This window comes from Vulpes vulpes, chromosome X, assembly GCF_048418805.1.
Source record: "Vulpes vulpes isolate BD-2025 chromosome X, VulVul3, whole genome shotgun sequence".
Classification (NCBI taxonomy): Eukaryota; Metazoa; Chordata; class Mammalia; order Carnivora; family Canidae; genus Vulpes; species Vulpes vulpes.
This window is the reverse complement of record NC_132796.1, coordinates 52039644-52053224: the sequence shown is the minus strand read 5'-3', so window position 1 is coordinate 52053224 and position 13581 is coordinate 52039644. Positions and strand designations below refer to the sequence as shown.

The 13581-nt window shown below is 40.9% G+C and overlaps 1 protein-coding gene across 3 annotated transcripts in view; it reads right to left on the bottom strand.

The window, feature by feature from the left end:
• KIF4A (kinesin family member 4A) overlaps positions 1–13581 on the bottom strand; it is a 126121-nt gene that overhangs the window by 73853 nt on the left and 38687 nt on the right. For all 3 annotated transcript variants that reach the window (XM_072744539.1, XM_025982856.2, XM_072744540.1), the window contains 2 exons: positions 3455–3571; positions 2669–2844 (listed from right to left, as the gene is read on the bottom strand). In XM_072744539.1, coding sequence (XP_072600640.1) covers positions 2669–2844; positions 3455–3571 — 293 coding nt within the window. The remainder of the gene's footprint in view (positions 1–2668; positions 2845–3454; positions 3572–13581) is intronic.

The window sequence follows — 13581 nt, the reverse complement described above, 5'->3', positions numbered from 1 at the left end:
AACAGAGTATGGAATTTTATAATTGAGATGACACTGTTAACAGGTAAATTACTTATATTTTCTACAGTGACCCCTGGAGGGAGGGAGGGAGGGAGGGAGGGAGGGAGGGAGGGAGGGAAAGGAGGAGAAGGGAAGGGAAGCTATAGACTTAACTCAATAGTAGCTATAATCACCAAGGAGGAAGGCCAGAGATGGAGTAAACACTACACAGCTGGGAAATTCTAGATTCCTAGTGGAAAGAGTACTATATACCCTGGAAGGCAAGAAAACTTGACCCCTCCCCGCGCCGTTTCACACACACACACACAAGCCTGGGTCAATCCAATTACCTGCCTTCTCACCTCTCCACCAGAGCTACTGAGCTGTTGCACAACCAGTTATATTGATACCACCACAAATGCATGCTCCTGGTCTGCTACCTCTTCCGTTTCCATGATTACAAGCCTCTGTGGTCTCTTTGATCCCTCTACCCCATTATCTGGTTGCTTGGGCTAAGAAGACCTTGCCTCCTACTGTGCTGAGAGGATAAAGGCTGTCAGGCTGAAAACCCCTCAGTTCACCTTCTCCTCCCTCTAAATAATTGTCACTGTATTCTTCCTATCCTAACCTCTTCTCTTTTTGTCTTGGTGACAGGTATCCCCTCTACTGTCTAAGGCCAATCTCTTTTTATTTGTGCTCAGGATCTCAACTACTTAGAGATGGTCCCTTAGCAACTAGTCCCTATTCTCAGTTTCAGTCTCTCCCAACTGCTTCTTCCACTTGATTCAAGTCTCTTCCATATTTTTAAACACAAATAGACCTGTATCCTTTGACCCTTGACTGTCTAGCTATTGCCTTCTTGAAAGAGCCTACCAGCATCCTCCACTTCCTTACCTAGCATTCACTGACCATCCCACAACAATATGCTATCATTCCCCTGACCTTCTTCTCCCTGAGGTCACCTTGATTAAAAAAAAAAAAAAAACAATGGACACTTTCCAGTCCTTATCTTACTTTATACATTTGTACTTTTGATGGTTCTCCAAACTTTCTTCCTTATCTCCCACAATACCACTGCTTTTCTTCCTACCTGTTGACTCCTTCTTATCTTTTTGTTTTCCCTCTTTTCCTCATTCCTTAAATACTGCTGTTCCCCCCGAGTTCAGTCTTTGGCCTTCTTCTCTTCTTGGCCATTCACTCATTCAGCAAATATTTAAGAGTACCTTAAATGTGCCATGTACTCTTTGATCTCGTCCACTCTAATTTCAGATTCCATCTAAATGCTAATGACTCTCAAATCTGTATCTTCAGCTCAGACCTCTCTAGGTTAAACCCAAATGGCCAGCTATGTTTGAACAACTGTATTTAGATGTCCCCCAAGCTTTTCAAATCCAAAATGTCCCAAACTGAATCTGTTTCCATTTTCCCACCTGACCTTGTTTTCCCTCTTGTCTTCCCTGACTCAGTGATTGGTTGGTCGTACCATTTAATCAGTTGTCTAAGCAAGAAATCCGAGAACAACCTTGATTCTCCCTGCCTGCCCTTCCACATCAAATCTGTTACCAAGCAAGCTCTATACATTCTACCTCCTTGGGGTTTTTTTCTTTCTAATTTGTACCCTTCTCTTAATTTCTATGGCTACTGTCTTTAGTTCAGGTCATAGTTCTCATCTGGGTTATTACAATAGTCTATAGTAGATCTGTGGGGGATATGTTCCAAGACCCACAAAAGATGCCTGAAGCTGCGGCTAGTACCAAACTTTATACATACTATGCTTTTATATATACTATATACTATATTTTATTTACTATATTTTATATATATTTTTATACTAAATATAGTAAAATATATACTATATTTTATATACTATACTATATACTATATTTTCTATATATACATACCTATGATAAAGTCTAATTTAGAAACTAGGCAAGTAAGAGATTGACAATAATAACTAATAATAAAATAGACCAATTATAATAATATACTATAATAAAAGTTATGGGACTGTGGTCTTCCCCACTCAAAATATCTTATTGAGATACTGCCCTTACACTTTTTCTTGTGATGATATGAGATGATAAAATATCTATGTGATGAGTGTCTAAGTGAGGTGAATGATAAAGGCACTGTGACATAGTGCTTGGCTACTATTAACTTTCTGACGATATGTGAGAAGGAGAATCACCTGCTTCTAGACCATGGTTGATCATGGGTAACTGAAACTGGAAAGTGAAACCATGGATAAACAGGGGCACTACTATAATTTATTTTCCTACTTCTAGTCATACCCACTTCTAATCTACTTTCTCTATGCTTGCTATAGTGATCTCCCTAAAACACCACATTTCACCATGTCACCTACTTATTGAAAATCTTTCAGCGGCTCCCCATAGCTTTCAGGTTGAATTACAAATTCTCTAAGAAGTCATATAAAGACTTTCAGGATCTGATTCTTGTCTTATCTCTCAGCGCTCACTTCTTTTTCAGTGAAATCTCCAATGCCACCTCCAAATCTTACAGTGATGATAAACATGCCAATAGAAATTACTTTAAGGTTTTCCCAAACTAATAGAATGCTTAGCTCACATCTCTAAATCTCTGGTAGAGGAGAAGCTGAGAAATAGGAGCTCTATCATTCTACTCACATACTTATAATTTTTTCCATCAAATTTTAAAGCCCTTATACCTGTTGCTTCAGATGATTAAGTTCAGCAGTCTGGGGATCAATATTAACAACAGGTTTGTTCTTGATTTTTCTTGCTCTGTCAGCATAGCGAAGGGTATTTAATGTTTCTTCTAGATTGGAATCAGCAGGACTCACACAGGCTATCATAAGAGTATGGCTATTACCTCCTAGAGAATCTGAAAAAGAACAACAGGAGGAAATAAAATCAAACAAGTAAAGTGCAAGCAAAGCTCTCCATTTGGGTTGGTGGCTTCAAACTCAGACCTCTAAGAAAAAAATTCTTAAGAATCTGCAAATTTCCTATTTGTGCCAGTATAAAAATACTAAGATTTTTGATGTGTAAATGATACAGTTTAGAATCTTATTCCATGTGTCCCCATTCTTAAGACTGTGATTTCAGGAGTTAATCAGTTTAAAACAACTGGGGCCTGGCCCCAGTAAGTTAGGAGCCACTATTGGAATTAAACATTCTTAGGATGCCCCCTCTGGGTAGGTTTTAATTCTTCAAGGAATTCTGTTTAATAAGCACTAATAAACAGTAATCCAGTTTATTTTCAGGTATAAAGAACAGTTGTCACTCTATAGACTTCTTGGCTCTCAAAGGCATATATAAAGACATCTTTCCGTTACCTTAGAATCCTGCTTGCCAACAGGTCTCTTTCCTCTTTATCAATTAGATAGTTCTGTATGTGATAGTCCAACAATCTGTTTCCCTGTCCCATCTTCACCTTCACCTATTATTCTGAGTTACTCACTTATTTTTAAAAACACTGAAGCAGTGCTTACCTTGAAGTAGTCGAGTCAACTTGGAATCTCTGTAGGGCACAAAGCCACCCTTTTTGTCATCTCCAAGAGCACTGATTACATTTCCCAAGCACAGGAGGCCTCGGTTAATATTAATACCTAATAGCAGGAAACAAAATTCAAATTGTTTAGTAAAGCATCGAACGTACACCTGCATAAAATAAAAACCACACAGAAATATTAAATCATCAATCTTAATGAAACTTCTTGATCCTATTCACTTTTCTGAGGACAAAGGTCTAAACATTGGGTATGCACATTGAATTTGCTGGCACTTCTTGCCCTTTTCCCATAGACACAGAAATAACTATCACTGTGACAACAATCTTTGTATATTTACTTTTTTAAAAAAAGTTTTTAAAATTTATTCATGAGAGACACAGAGAGAAAGAGAGGCAGAGACATAGGCAGAGGGAGAAGCAGATTCCATGCAGGAAGCCTGATGCAGGACCCGATCCGGGGACCCTGGGACCATGCCCTAAGCCAAAGGCAGACACTCAACTGCTGAGCCACCCAGGCGTCCCTGTATATTTACTTTTTATATCCATTATCACATTTAATTCTTAACACTGAGAAATTAGATGAACAGCTACTTTATAATCATCTTGCTAAATTATTTTTACTATCAGTCTCACCTTACAGATAAGGAAACCAGTGCAGAGGTTCAATGACTTTTTTAAAGTCAAATAGCTGGTGAGTGGTAAGCCTGACATTCTATCTCAGGATTTCAGTTAAGTCCTATGCTCTTTCTATGACACCAACACAGGAATACATTATCTCTTGTTCCTTTAAAAGGGTTAAAGATTCTTTTATACTTCTTTATTTCCCAGCTTTTCTTCTTAAATCCTATAATAATCACTGAGGTCCTTCTAAAGACCCCGATCTTCCCATGATTACGTTTTTTTATGAAAAGGCTATATATAGTGGTTAAGTGCATGGGCTTTGGTGTCAAATAGGCCTAGGTTCTAACCTGGCTCTATTACTGACTATCTATATGATTTGGGTTAAGTTCCTCTCTAAAATGAGGCAAATCTATCTACCTCGTTGGGTTGTAGTGGGGAATTAAATAAGATACTTCCACAAAGTTAAATGATAAAGAAATGGGACCATTTTTGTTAATGCTATTCTACCTTTTACTTACTTGGCCATACTTTGGACTCCCTTATAACTAGAAACAATCATATTTACAAGATCCTGAGCTCCAAAATTCCTGACTACATCCTAGTATCCTTTCGTTTCTTTCATGAATCCTGTTCTTCACCTATATTGTGACCAATTCACTGACACTTTCTTTTTTTAAGATTTATTTTATTTATTTGAGAGAGTGTGTGTGTGTGTGTGAGCAGGGAGGGGCAGAAGGAGAGAGAGGAGGAATCTCAAGCAGCCTCCCCACTGAGTGCAGAGCATGACACAGGGCTCAATCTCACACCCCTGAAATCATGACCTGAGCTGAAATGGAGAGTTGGGGCACTTAACTGACTGTGCCACAGTAGGTGCCCCTACTGACACTTTCATTTTTTAAAATTTTTTATTTATTTGAGAGAGTGAGAGAGAGTTCGTAAGAGAGCACATGAGAGACAGCATGAGGGGCAGAGGAGGGCAGAGAAAGAGAGAGAAGCAGACTCCCCACTGAGCAGGGAGACTGACATGAGGCTTAATCCCAGGACCAGAGGATCGTGACCTAAGCCAAGGCAGATGTTTAACTGACTAAGCCTGCACCCCGATACTTTCTAATACTCCCAGTAGATCATCTTCTCCCAGGCCTTAAACTGGACCCTGTGACTGATCATTTCAGTTAGGCTTTCCCAAGAACTCACCTTCCTATCATGTTAATTCCCAGTCACAGGTTAAACTCTCTGTGTGTGTTTCTGTGTGTGTATAAGTTTCCATAGGCTGCAATGCCGAAGAAAGTCACATAACCAAATAAACTAGATCCATTCATTTTAAAACATTGCTATCTGACTTTAGCTGAACTCTTGGTCAATTGATAAACTTTTCTTCCTCATTCCTACTCCACTACACCAGTTATTCTAAACACTCATCATTTTCAAGACCGTAAACCTCCCTTCACTCTATTAGTGGATGATTTCAACAAATACATTGTGGAGATCAAAGTTTTCCACAGGGGAAGGTTTTCCCTCTCCTCACCTCACAGTCTTTTTTTTTTTTTTCTGGTACTGATTCCTTCTTCCCTCTCCTTGTTTCAGAGTAATAAATAACTACCTTTATTTCCCCTTCAGCCTCTGCTAGTTTCTGTTCCCTCCATTTTCTCTGGGACCCTGGATCCTTTGATTTTCTCCCTCTCCCTTAGACCTTCAACTTATTTTCCTTTCACGAATTCCTTCTTTTCAGTCTTTGTACATGCTCAAATCTCCCCAAACTAAAACAAAACAATCCCCTTAAGCAACCATCCCTTTCTTGTTCCTTTATTGCTAACCAAAAGGGATACCATTTTTCAGGGCCATTTATCCTATCAGGATGTGAGGGAGAGTCTGTTGAGATTTATCAAAGCTGCTCACCAAAACCTGTACTAATTCTTCTATTAGTTAATTCCTTTCTTTTCTTTCCCCTTTGAGCCCATAAGAACACTGGCCATCTTGTTGGCTCATATCCCATCTGGGATGTAAAAGAGAGACTGGAGATTTTTCCAACCTGCTGAGCAAAACGTCCATCTATAGTTTCATACAAGAACAACAATAAAAAGATATAGATGAACCCCGAGAAGAATCTATGGCAACCATGATCTAAGCAAGAATGATACACTTGAGTATGCAGAGGCTGTTTCGTGTTCTTCAAATAAGAATTAGGGCTCTGGGGGGAGGAGCAAGATGGCGGAAGAGTAGGGTCTCCAAATCACCTGTCCCCAACAAATTACCTAGAAAACCTTCAAATCATCCTGAAAATCTACGAATTCGGGCTGAGATTTAAAGAGAGACGGGATCCCTGTGGCGCAGCGGTTGAGCGCCTGCCTTTGGCCTAGGGCGCGATCCTGGAGACCCGGGATCGAATCCCACATCAGGCTCCGGTGCATGGAGCCTGCTTCTCCCTCTGCCTGTGTCTGTGTCTCTGCCTCTCTCTCTCTCTCTCTGTGACTATCATAAATAAATAAAAATTAAAAAAAAAAAAGAGAGACCAGCTGGAATGCTACAGTGAGAAGAGTTCGCGCTTCAATCAAGGTAGGAAGACGGGGAAAAAAGAAATAAAGAAACAAAACGCCTCCAAGGGGGAGGGGCCCCGCGAGGAGCTGGGCTGAGGCCGCGGTGAGTGTCCCCAGGACAGAAGAGCCCCGTCCCGGAGGAGCAGGAGCTGCACCAACCTCTCCGGGCGGAAAGGCCTCCCGGGGAATTGGAGCAGGATCCCCAGAAAGGCGGGGATGCCCTCAGGCTCCCTGGGACACTAACAGACACCTGCGCCCGGGGAGATGCGCCGAGCTCCCTAAGGGCTGCAGCGTGCACGGCGGGACCTGGAGCAGCTCGGAGGGGCTCGGGCGGAGGCTCCGCGGAGGGGGCTGCGGAGCCGGAGCGCGAATCCAACAGCGCAGGCCCTGGGGCACAGGGCGCCGGGACACAGCCCAGGATCCGGCCTCCCCCCAGGACAGGCAGAGGCCGGGAGGGCCCAGGAAAGCAAGGACGCTCCTGCCTGGAACTGAGCAGATCAGCGACCTCGCCCGGGAGCCCCCAGGCCCTGCAGACGGAGAGCCCCGGAGTTACTGCGGGAGCTGACTCCAGGTTCCCAGAGCTGCCAACCCGCCACTGTGGCTGTTCCTCCTGGGACCTCACGGGCTAAACAACCCCCACTGAGCCCTGCACCAGGCAGGGGCAGAGCAGCTCCCCCAAGTGCTAACACCTGAGAATCAACACAGCAGGCCCCTCCCCCAGAAGACCAGCGAGACGGACCAGTTCCAGGGGAAGTCAAGGGACTTAAAGTATACAGAATCGGAAGATACTCCCCCGTGTTTTTTTGTTTTTGTTTTGTTTTGTGCTTTTTTTTCTTTCTTTCTTCTTGATTTCTGATTGCTTCCCCCACCCCACCCCCCTTTTTTTCTCCTTTCTTTCTTTTTCTTTCTCTTTTTCTTCTTTTTCCCCTTTTCTTCTTTCTCTTTTTTCTCTTTTCTTTCCTTCTCTCTCTTTTTCTCCTTTTCCCAATACAACTTGTTTTTGGCCACTCTGCACTGACCAAAATGACTAGAAGGAAAACCTCACCTCAAAAAAAAGAATCAGAAACAACCCTCTCACCCACAGAGTTACAAAATCTGGATTACAATTCAATGTCAGAAAGCCAATTCTGAAGCACTATTATACAGCTACTGGTGGCTCTAGAAAAAACCATAAAGGACTCAAGAGACTTCATGACTGCAGAATTTAGATCCAATCAGGCAGAAATTAAAAATCAATTAAATGAGATGCAATCCAAGCTAGAAGTCCTAACGACGAGGGTTAACGAGGTGGAAGAACGAGTGAGTGACATAGAAGACAAGTTGATGGCAAAGAGGGAAACTGAGGAAAAAAGAGACAGGCAATTAAAAGACCATGAGGATAGATTAAGGGAAATAAATGACAGCCTGAGGAAGAAAAACCTACGTTTAATTGGGGTTCCCGAGGGCGTGGAAAGGGACAGAGGGCCAGAATGTGTATTTGAACAAATCCTAGCTGAAAACTTTCCTAATCTGGGAAGGGAAACAGGCATTCAGATCCAGGAAATAGAGAGATCCCCCCCTAAAATCAACAAAAACCGTTCAACACCTCGACATTTAATAGTGAAGCTTGCAAACTCCAAAGATAAGGAGAAGATCCTTAAAGCAGCAAGAGAAAAAAAGTCCCTGACTTTTATGGGGAGGAATATTAGGGTAACAGCAGACCTCTCCACAGACCTGGCAGGCCAGAAAGGGCTGGGAGGATATATTCAGGGTCCTAAATGAGAAGAACATGCAACCAAGAATACTTTATCCAGCAAGGCTCTCATTCAAAATGGAAGGAGAGATAAAGAGCTTCCAAGACAGGCAGGAACTGAAAGAATATGTAACCTCCAAACCAGCTCTGCAAGAAATTTTAAGGGGGACTCTTAAAATTCCCCTTTAAGAAGAAGTTCAGTGGAACAATCCACGAAAACAAGGACTGAATAGATATCATGATGACACTAAACTCATATCTGTCAATAGTAACTCTGAACGTGAACGGACTTAATGACCCCATCAAAAGGCACAGGGTTTCAGCCTGGATAAAAAAGCAGGACCCATCTATTTGCTGTCTACAAGAGACTCATTTTAGACAGAAGGACACCTACAACCTGAAAATAAAAGGTTGGAGAACCATTTACCATTCAAATGGTCCTCAAAAGAAAGCAGGGGTAGCCATCCTTATATCAGATAAATTAAAATTTACCCCGAAGACTATAGTGAGAGATGAAGAGGGACACTATCTCATACTCAAAGGATCTATCCAACAAGAGGACTTAACAATCCTCAATATATATGCCCCAAATGTGGGAGCTGCCAAATATTTAAACCAATTAATAACCAAACTGAAGAAATACTTTGATAATAATACACTTATACTTGGTGACTTCAATCTAGCTCTCTCTATACTAGATAGGTCTTCTAAGCACAACATCTCCAAAGAAACGAGAGCTTTAAATCATACACTGGACCAGATGGATTTCACAGATATCTACAGAACTTTACATCCAAACTCAACTGAATACACATTCTTCTCAAGTGCACATGGAACTTTCTCCAGAATAGACCACATACTGGGTCACAAATCGGGTCTGAACCAATACCAAAAGATTGGGATAGTCCCCTGTATATATTCTCAGACCATAATGCCTTGAAATTAGAACTTAATCACAACAAGAAGTTTGGAAGGACCACAAACACGTGGAGGTTAAGGACCATCCTGCTAAAAGATGAAAAGGTCAACCAGGAAATTAAGGAAGAATTAAAAAGATTCATGGAAACTAATGAGAATGAAGATACAACCGTTCAAAATCTTTGGGATGCAGCAAAAGCAGTCCTGAGGGGGAAATACATCGCAATACAAGCATCCATTCAAAAACTGGAAAGAACTCAAATACAAAAGCTCACCTTACACATAAAGGAACTAGAGAAAATGCAACAAATGGACCCCACCCCCAGCAGAAGAAGACAGTTAATTAAAATTCGAGCAGAACTAAATGAAATCGAGACCAAAAGAACTGTGGAACAGATCAACAGAACCAGGAGTTGGTTCTTTGAAAGAATTAATAAGATAGATAAACCATTAGCCAACCTTATTAAAAAGAAGAGAGAGAAGACTCAAAATAATAAAATCATGAATGAGAAAGGAGAGATCACTACCAACACCAAGGAAATACAAACGATTTTAAAAACATATTATGAACAGCTGTATGCCAATAAATTAGGAAATCTAGAAGAAATGGACGCATTCCTGGAAAGCCACAAACTACCAAAACTGGAGCAGGAAGAAATAGAAAACCTGAACAGGCCAATAACCAGGGAGGAAATTGAAGCAGTCATCAAAACCTCCCAAGACACAAGAGTCCAGGGCCAGATGGCTTCCCAGGGGAATTCTATCAAACGTTTAAAGAAGAAATCATACCTATTCTACTAAAGCTGTTTGGAAAGATAGAAAGAGATGGAGTACTTCCAAATTCGTTCTATGAGGCCAGCATCACCTTAATTCCGAAACCAGACAAAGATCCCACCAAAAAGGAGAATTACAGACCAATATCCCTGATGAACATGGATGCAAAAATTCTCAACAAGATACTAGCCAATAGGATCCAACAACACATTAAGAAAATTATTCACCATGACCAAGTAGGATTTATCCCCGGGACACAAGGCTGGTTCAACACTCGTAAAACCATCAATGTGATTCATCATATCAGCAAGAGAAAAACCAAGAACCATATGATACTCTCATTAGATGCAGAGAAAGCATTTGACAAAATACAGCATCCATTCCTGATCAAAACCCTTCAGAGTGTTGGGATAGAGGGAACTTTCCTCGACATCTTAAAAGCCATTTACGAAAAGCCCACAGCAAATATCATTCTCAATGGGGAAGCACTGGGAGCCTTTCCCCTAAGATCAGGAACAAAACAGGGATGTCCACTCTCACCACTGCTATTCAACATAGTTCTGGAAGTTCTCGCCTCAGCAATCAGACAACAAAAAGACATTAAAGGCATTCAAATTGGCAAAGAAGAAGTCAAACTCTCCCTCTTCGCCGATGACATGATACTCTACATAGAAAACCCAAAAGCCTCCACCCCAAGATTGCTAGAACTCATACAGCAATTTGGTAGCGTGGCAGGATACAAAATCCATGCCCAGCATTCAATGGAATTTCTATACACTAACAATGAGACTGAAGAAAGAGAAATTCAGGAGTCAATCCCATTTACAATTGCACCCAAAAGCATAAGATACCTAGGAATAAACCTAACCAAAGAGGTAAAAGATCTATACCCTAAAAACTATAGAACTCTTCTGAAAGAAATTGAGGAAGACACAAAGAAATGGAAAAATATTCCATGCTCATGGATTGGCAGAATTAATATTGTAAAAATGTCAATGTTACCCAGGGCAATTTACACGTTTAATGCAATCCCTATCAAAATACCATGGACTTTCTTTAGAGAGTTAGAACAAATTATTTTAAGATTTGTGTGGAATCAGAAAAGACCCCGAATAGCCAGGGGAATTTTAAAAAAGAAAACCATAGCTGGGGGCATCACAATGCCAGATTTCAGGTTGTACTACAAAGCTGTGGTCATCAAGACAGTGTGGTACTGGCACAAAAACAGACACATAGATCAATGGAACAGAATAGAGAACCCAGAAGTGGACCCTGAAATGTATGGTCATCTAATATTCGATAAAGGAGGAAAGACTAGGGGATCCCTGGGTGGCGCAGCGGTTTGGCGCCTGCCTTTGGCCCGGGGCGCGATCCTGGAGACCCGGGATCGAATCCCACATCGGGCTCCCGGTGCATGGAGCCTGCTTCTCCCTCTGCCTGTGTCTCTGCCTCTCTCTCTCTCACTGTGTGCCTATCATAAAAAAAAAAAAAAAAAAAAAAAAAAAAAAAAAAAAAAAAAAAGGAGGAAAGACTATCCATTGGAAGAAAGACAGTCTCTTCAATAAATGGTGCTGGGAAAATTGGACATCCACATGCAGAAGAATGAAACTGGACCACTCTCTTGCACCATACATAAAGATAAACTCAAAATGGATGAGAGATCTAAATGTGAGACAAGAGTCCATCAAAATCATAGAAGAGAACACAGGCAACACCCTTTTTGAACTTGACCACAGTAACTTCTTGCAAGATACATCCACAAAGGCAAAAGAAACAAAAGCAAAAATGAACTATTGGGACTTCATCAAGATAAGAAGCTTTTGCACAGCAAAGGATACAGTCAACAAAACTAAAAGACAACCTACAGAATGGGAGAAGATATTTGCAAATGACATATCAGATAAAGGGCTAGTTTCCAAAATCTATAAAGAACTTATTAAACTCAACACCAAAGAAACAATCCAATCATGAAATGGGCAAAAGACATGAAGAGAAATCTCACAGAAGAAGACATGGACATGGCCAACATGCACATGAGAAAATGCTCTGCATCACTTGCCATCAGGGAAATACAAATCAAAACCACAATGAGATACCACCTCACACCAGTGAGAATGGGGAAAATTAACAAGGCAGGAAACCACAAATGTTGGAGAGGATGCGGAGAAAAGGGAACCCTCTTACACTGTTGGTGGGACTGTGAACTGGTGCAGCCACTCTGGAAAACTGTGTGGAGGTTCCTCAAAGAGTTAAAAATAGACCTGCCCTACGACCCAGCAATTGCACTGTTGGGGATTTACCCCAAAGATTCAGATGCAATGAAACGTCGGGACACCTGCACCCCGATGTTTCTATCAGCAATGGCCACAATAGCCAAACTGTGGAAGGAGCCTCGGTGTCCATCGAAAGATGAATGGATAAAGAAGATGTGGTTTATGTATACAATGGAATATTACTCAGCAATTAGAAACGACAAATACCCACCATTTGCTTCAACGTGGATGGAACTGGAGGGTATTATGCTGAGTGAAATAAGTCAATCGGAGAAGGACAAACAATGTATGTTCTCATTCATTTGGGGAATATAAATAATAGTGAAAGGGAATATAAAGGAAGGGAAAAGAAATGTTGGGAAATATCAGGAAGGGAGACAGAATATAAAGACTCCTAACTCGGGGAAACGAACTAGGGATGGTGGAAGGGGAGGAGGGCGGGTGTTGGAGGGGAATGGGTGACAGGCACTGAGGTGGACACTTGACGGGATGAGCACTGGGTGTTTTTCTGTATGTTGGTAAATTGAACACCAATAAAAATTAATTTAAAAATAAATAAATAAATAAATAAATAAATAAAATAAAAAATAAAAAATAAAAAAATAAAAATAAATAAAAAAAAAAGAATTAGGGCTCTGGAATAGAAAGGAGCAAGGGTAGTGAATCTCTAGAAAGAAACCATCACAAAACAGGATTTGATTTCCTGTTGTTAAGAGATTTTAAAATGGTAAGTTCTTGACATGGATGGAGTATACATCATAACGTCTGAGAAGCACATGTTTGCAGAGATTTAAAATCTGACCAAGAATGGCTATGGAGGAAAATGTCCAGATAAAATTCTAAAACCTAAATTCTCTAAGATTGAGAATATATCAAACAAGGAGAGGATTAAGAATACTACTTGACATTTCTGGGTATTTATTTACTATGGTAACAAATAAATAGTAGAGATTTTAACTTAAAAGGGAAATATAACTTCCATCATGGAGGCATGTTGCAACAAGTTTCAGAACTAGAACAGAAGTAACAGGGGAGAAAAACCAGGTAGCAGAGAAATGCAGACTAAGCCACCCAGATGACCCAATTTCCTGGTTTTACATCATACTTCAATTAGAAAGATTTTAAAGTATCACTTCTAAACCCATAACTATATGGTCAATTAATCTTTGACAAGCAGTAAAGCATATCCAATGGGAAAAGGACAGTCTCTTCAACAAATGAGGAGTGGTGTTGCGGAAACTGGACAGCAACATGC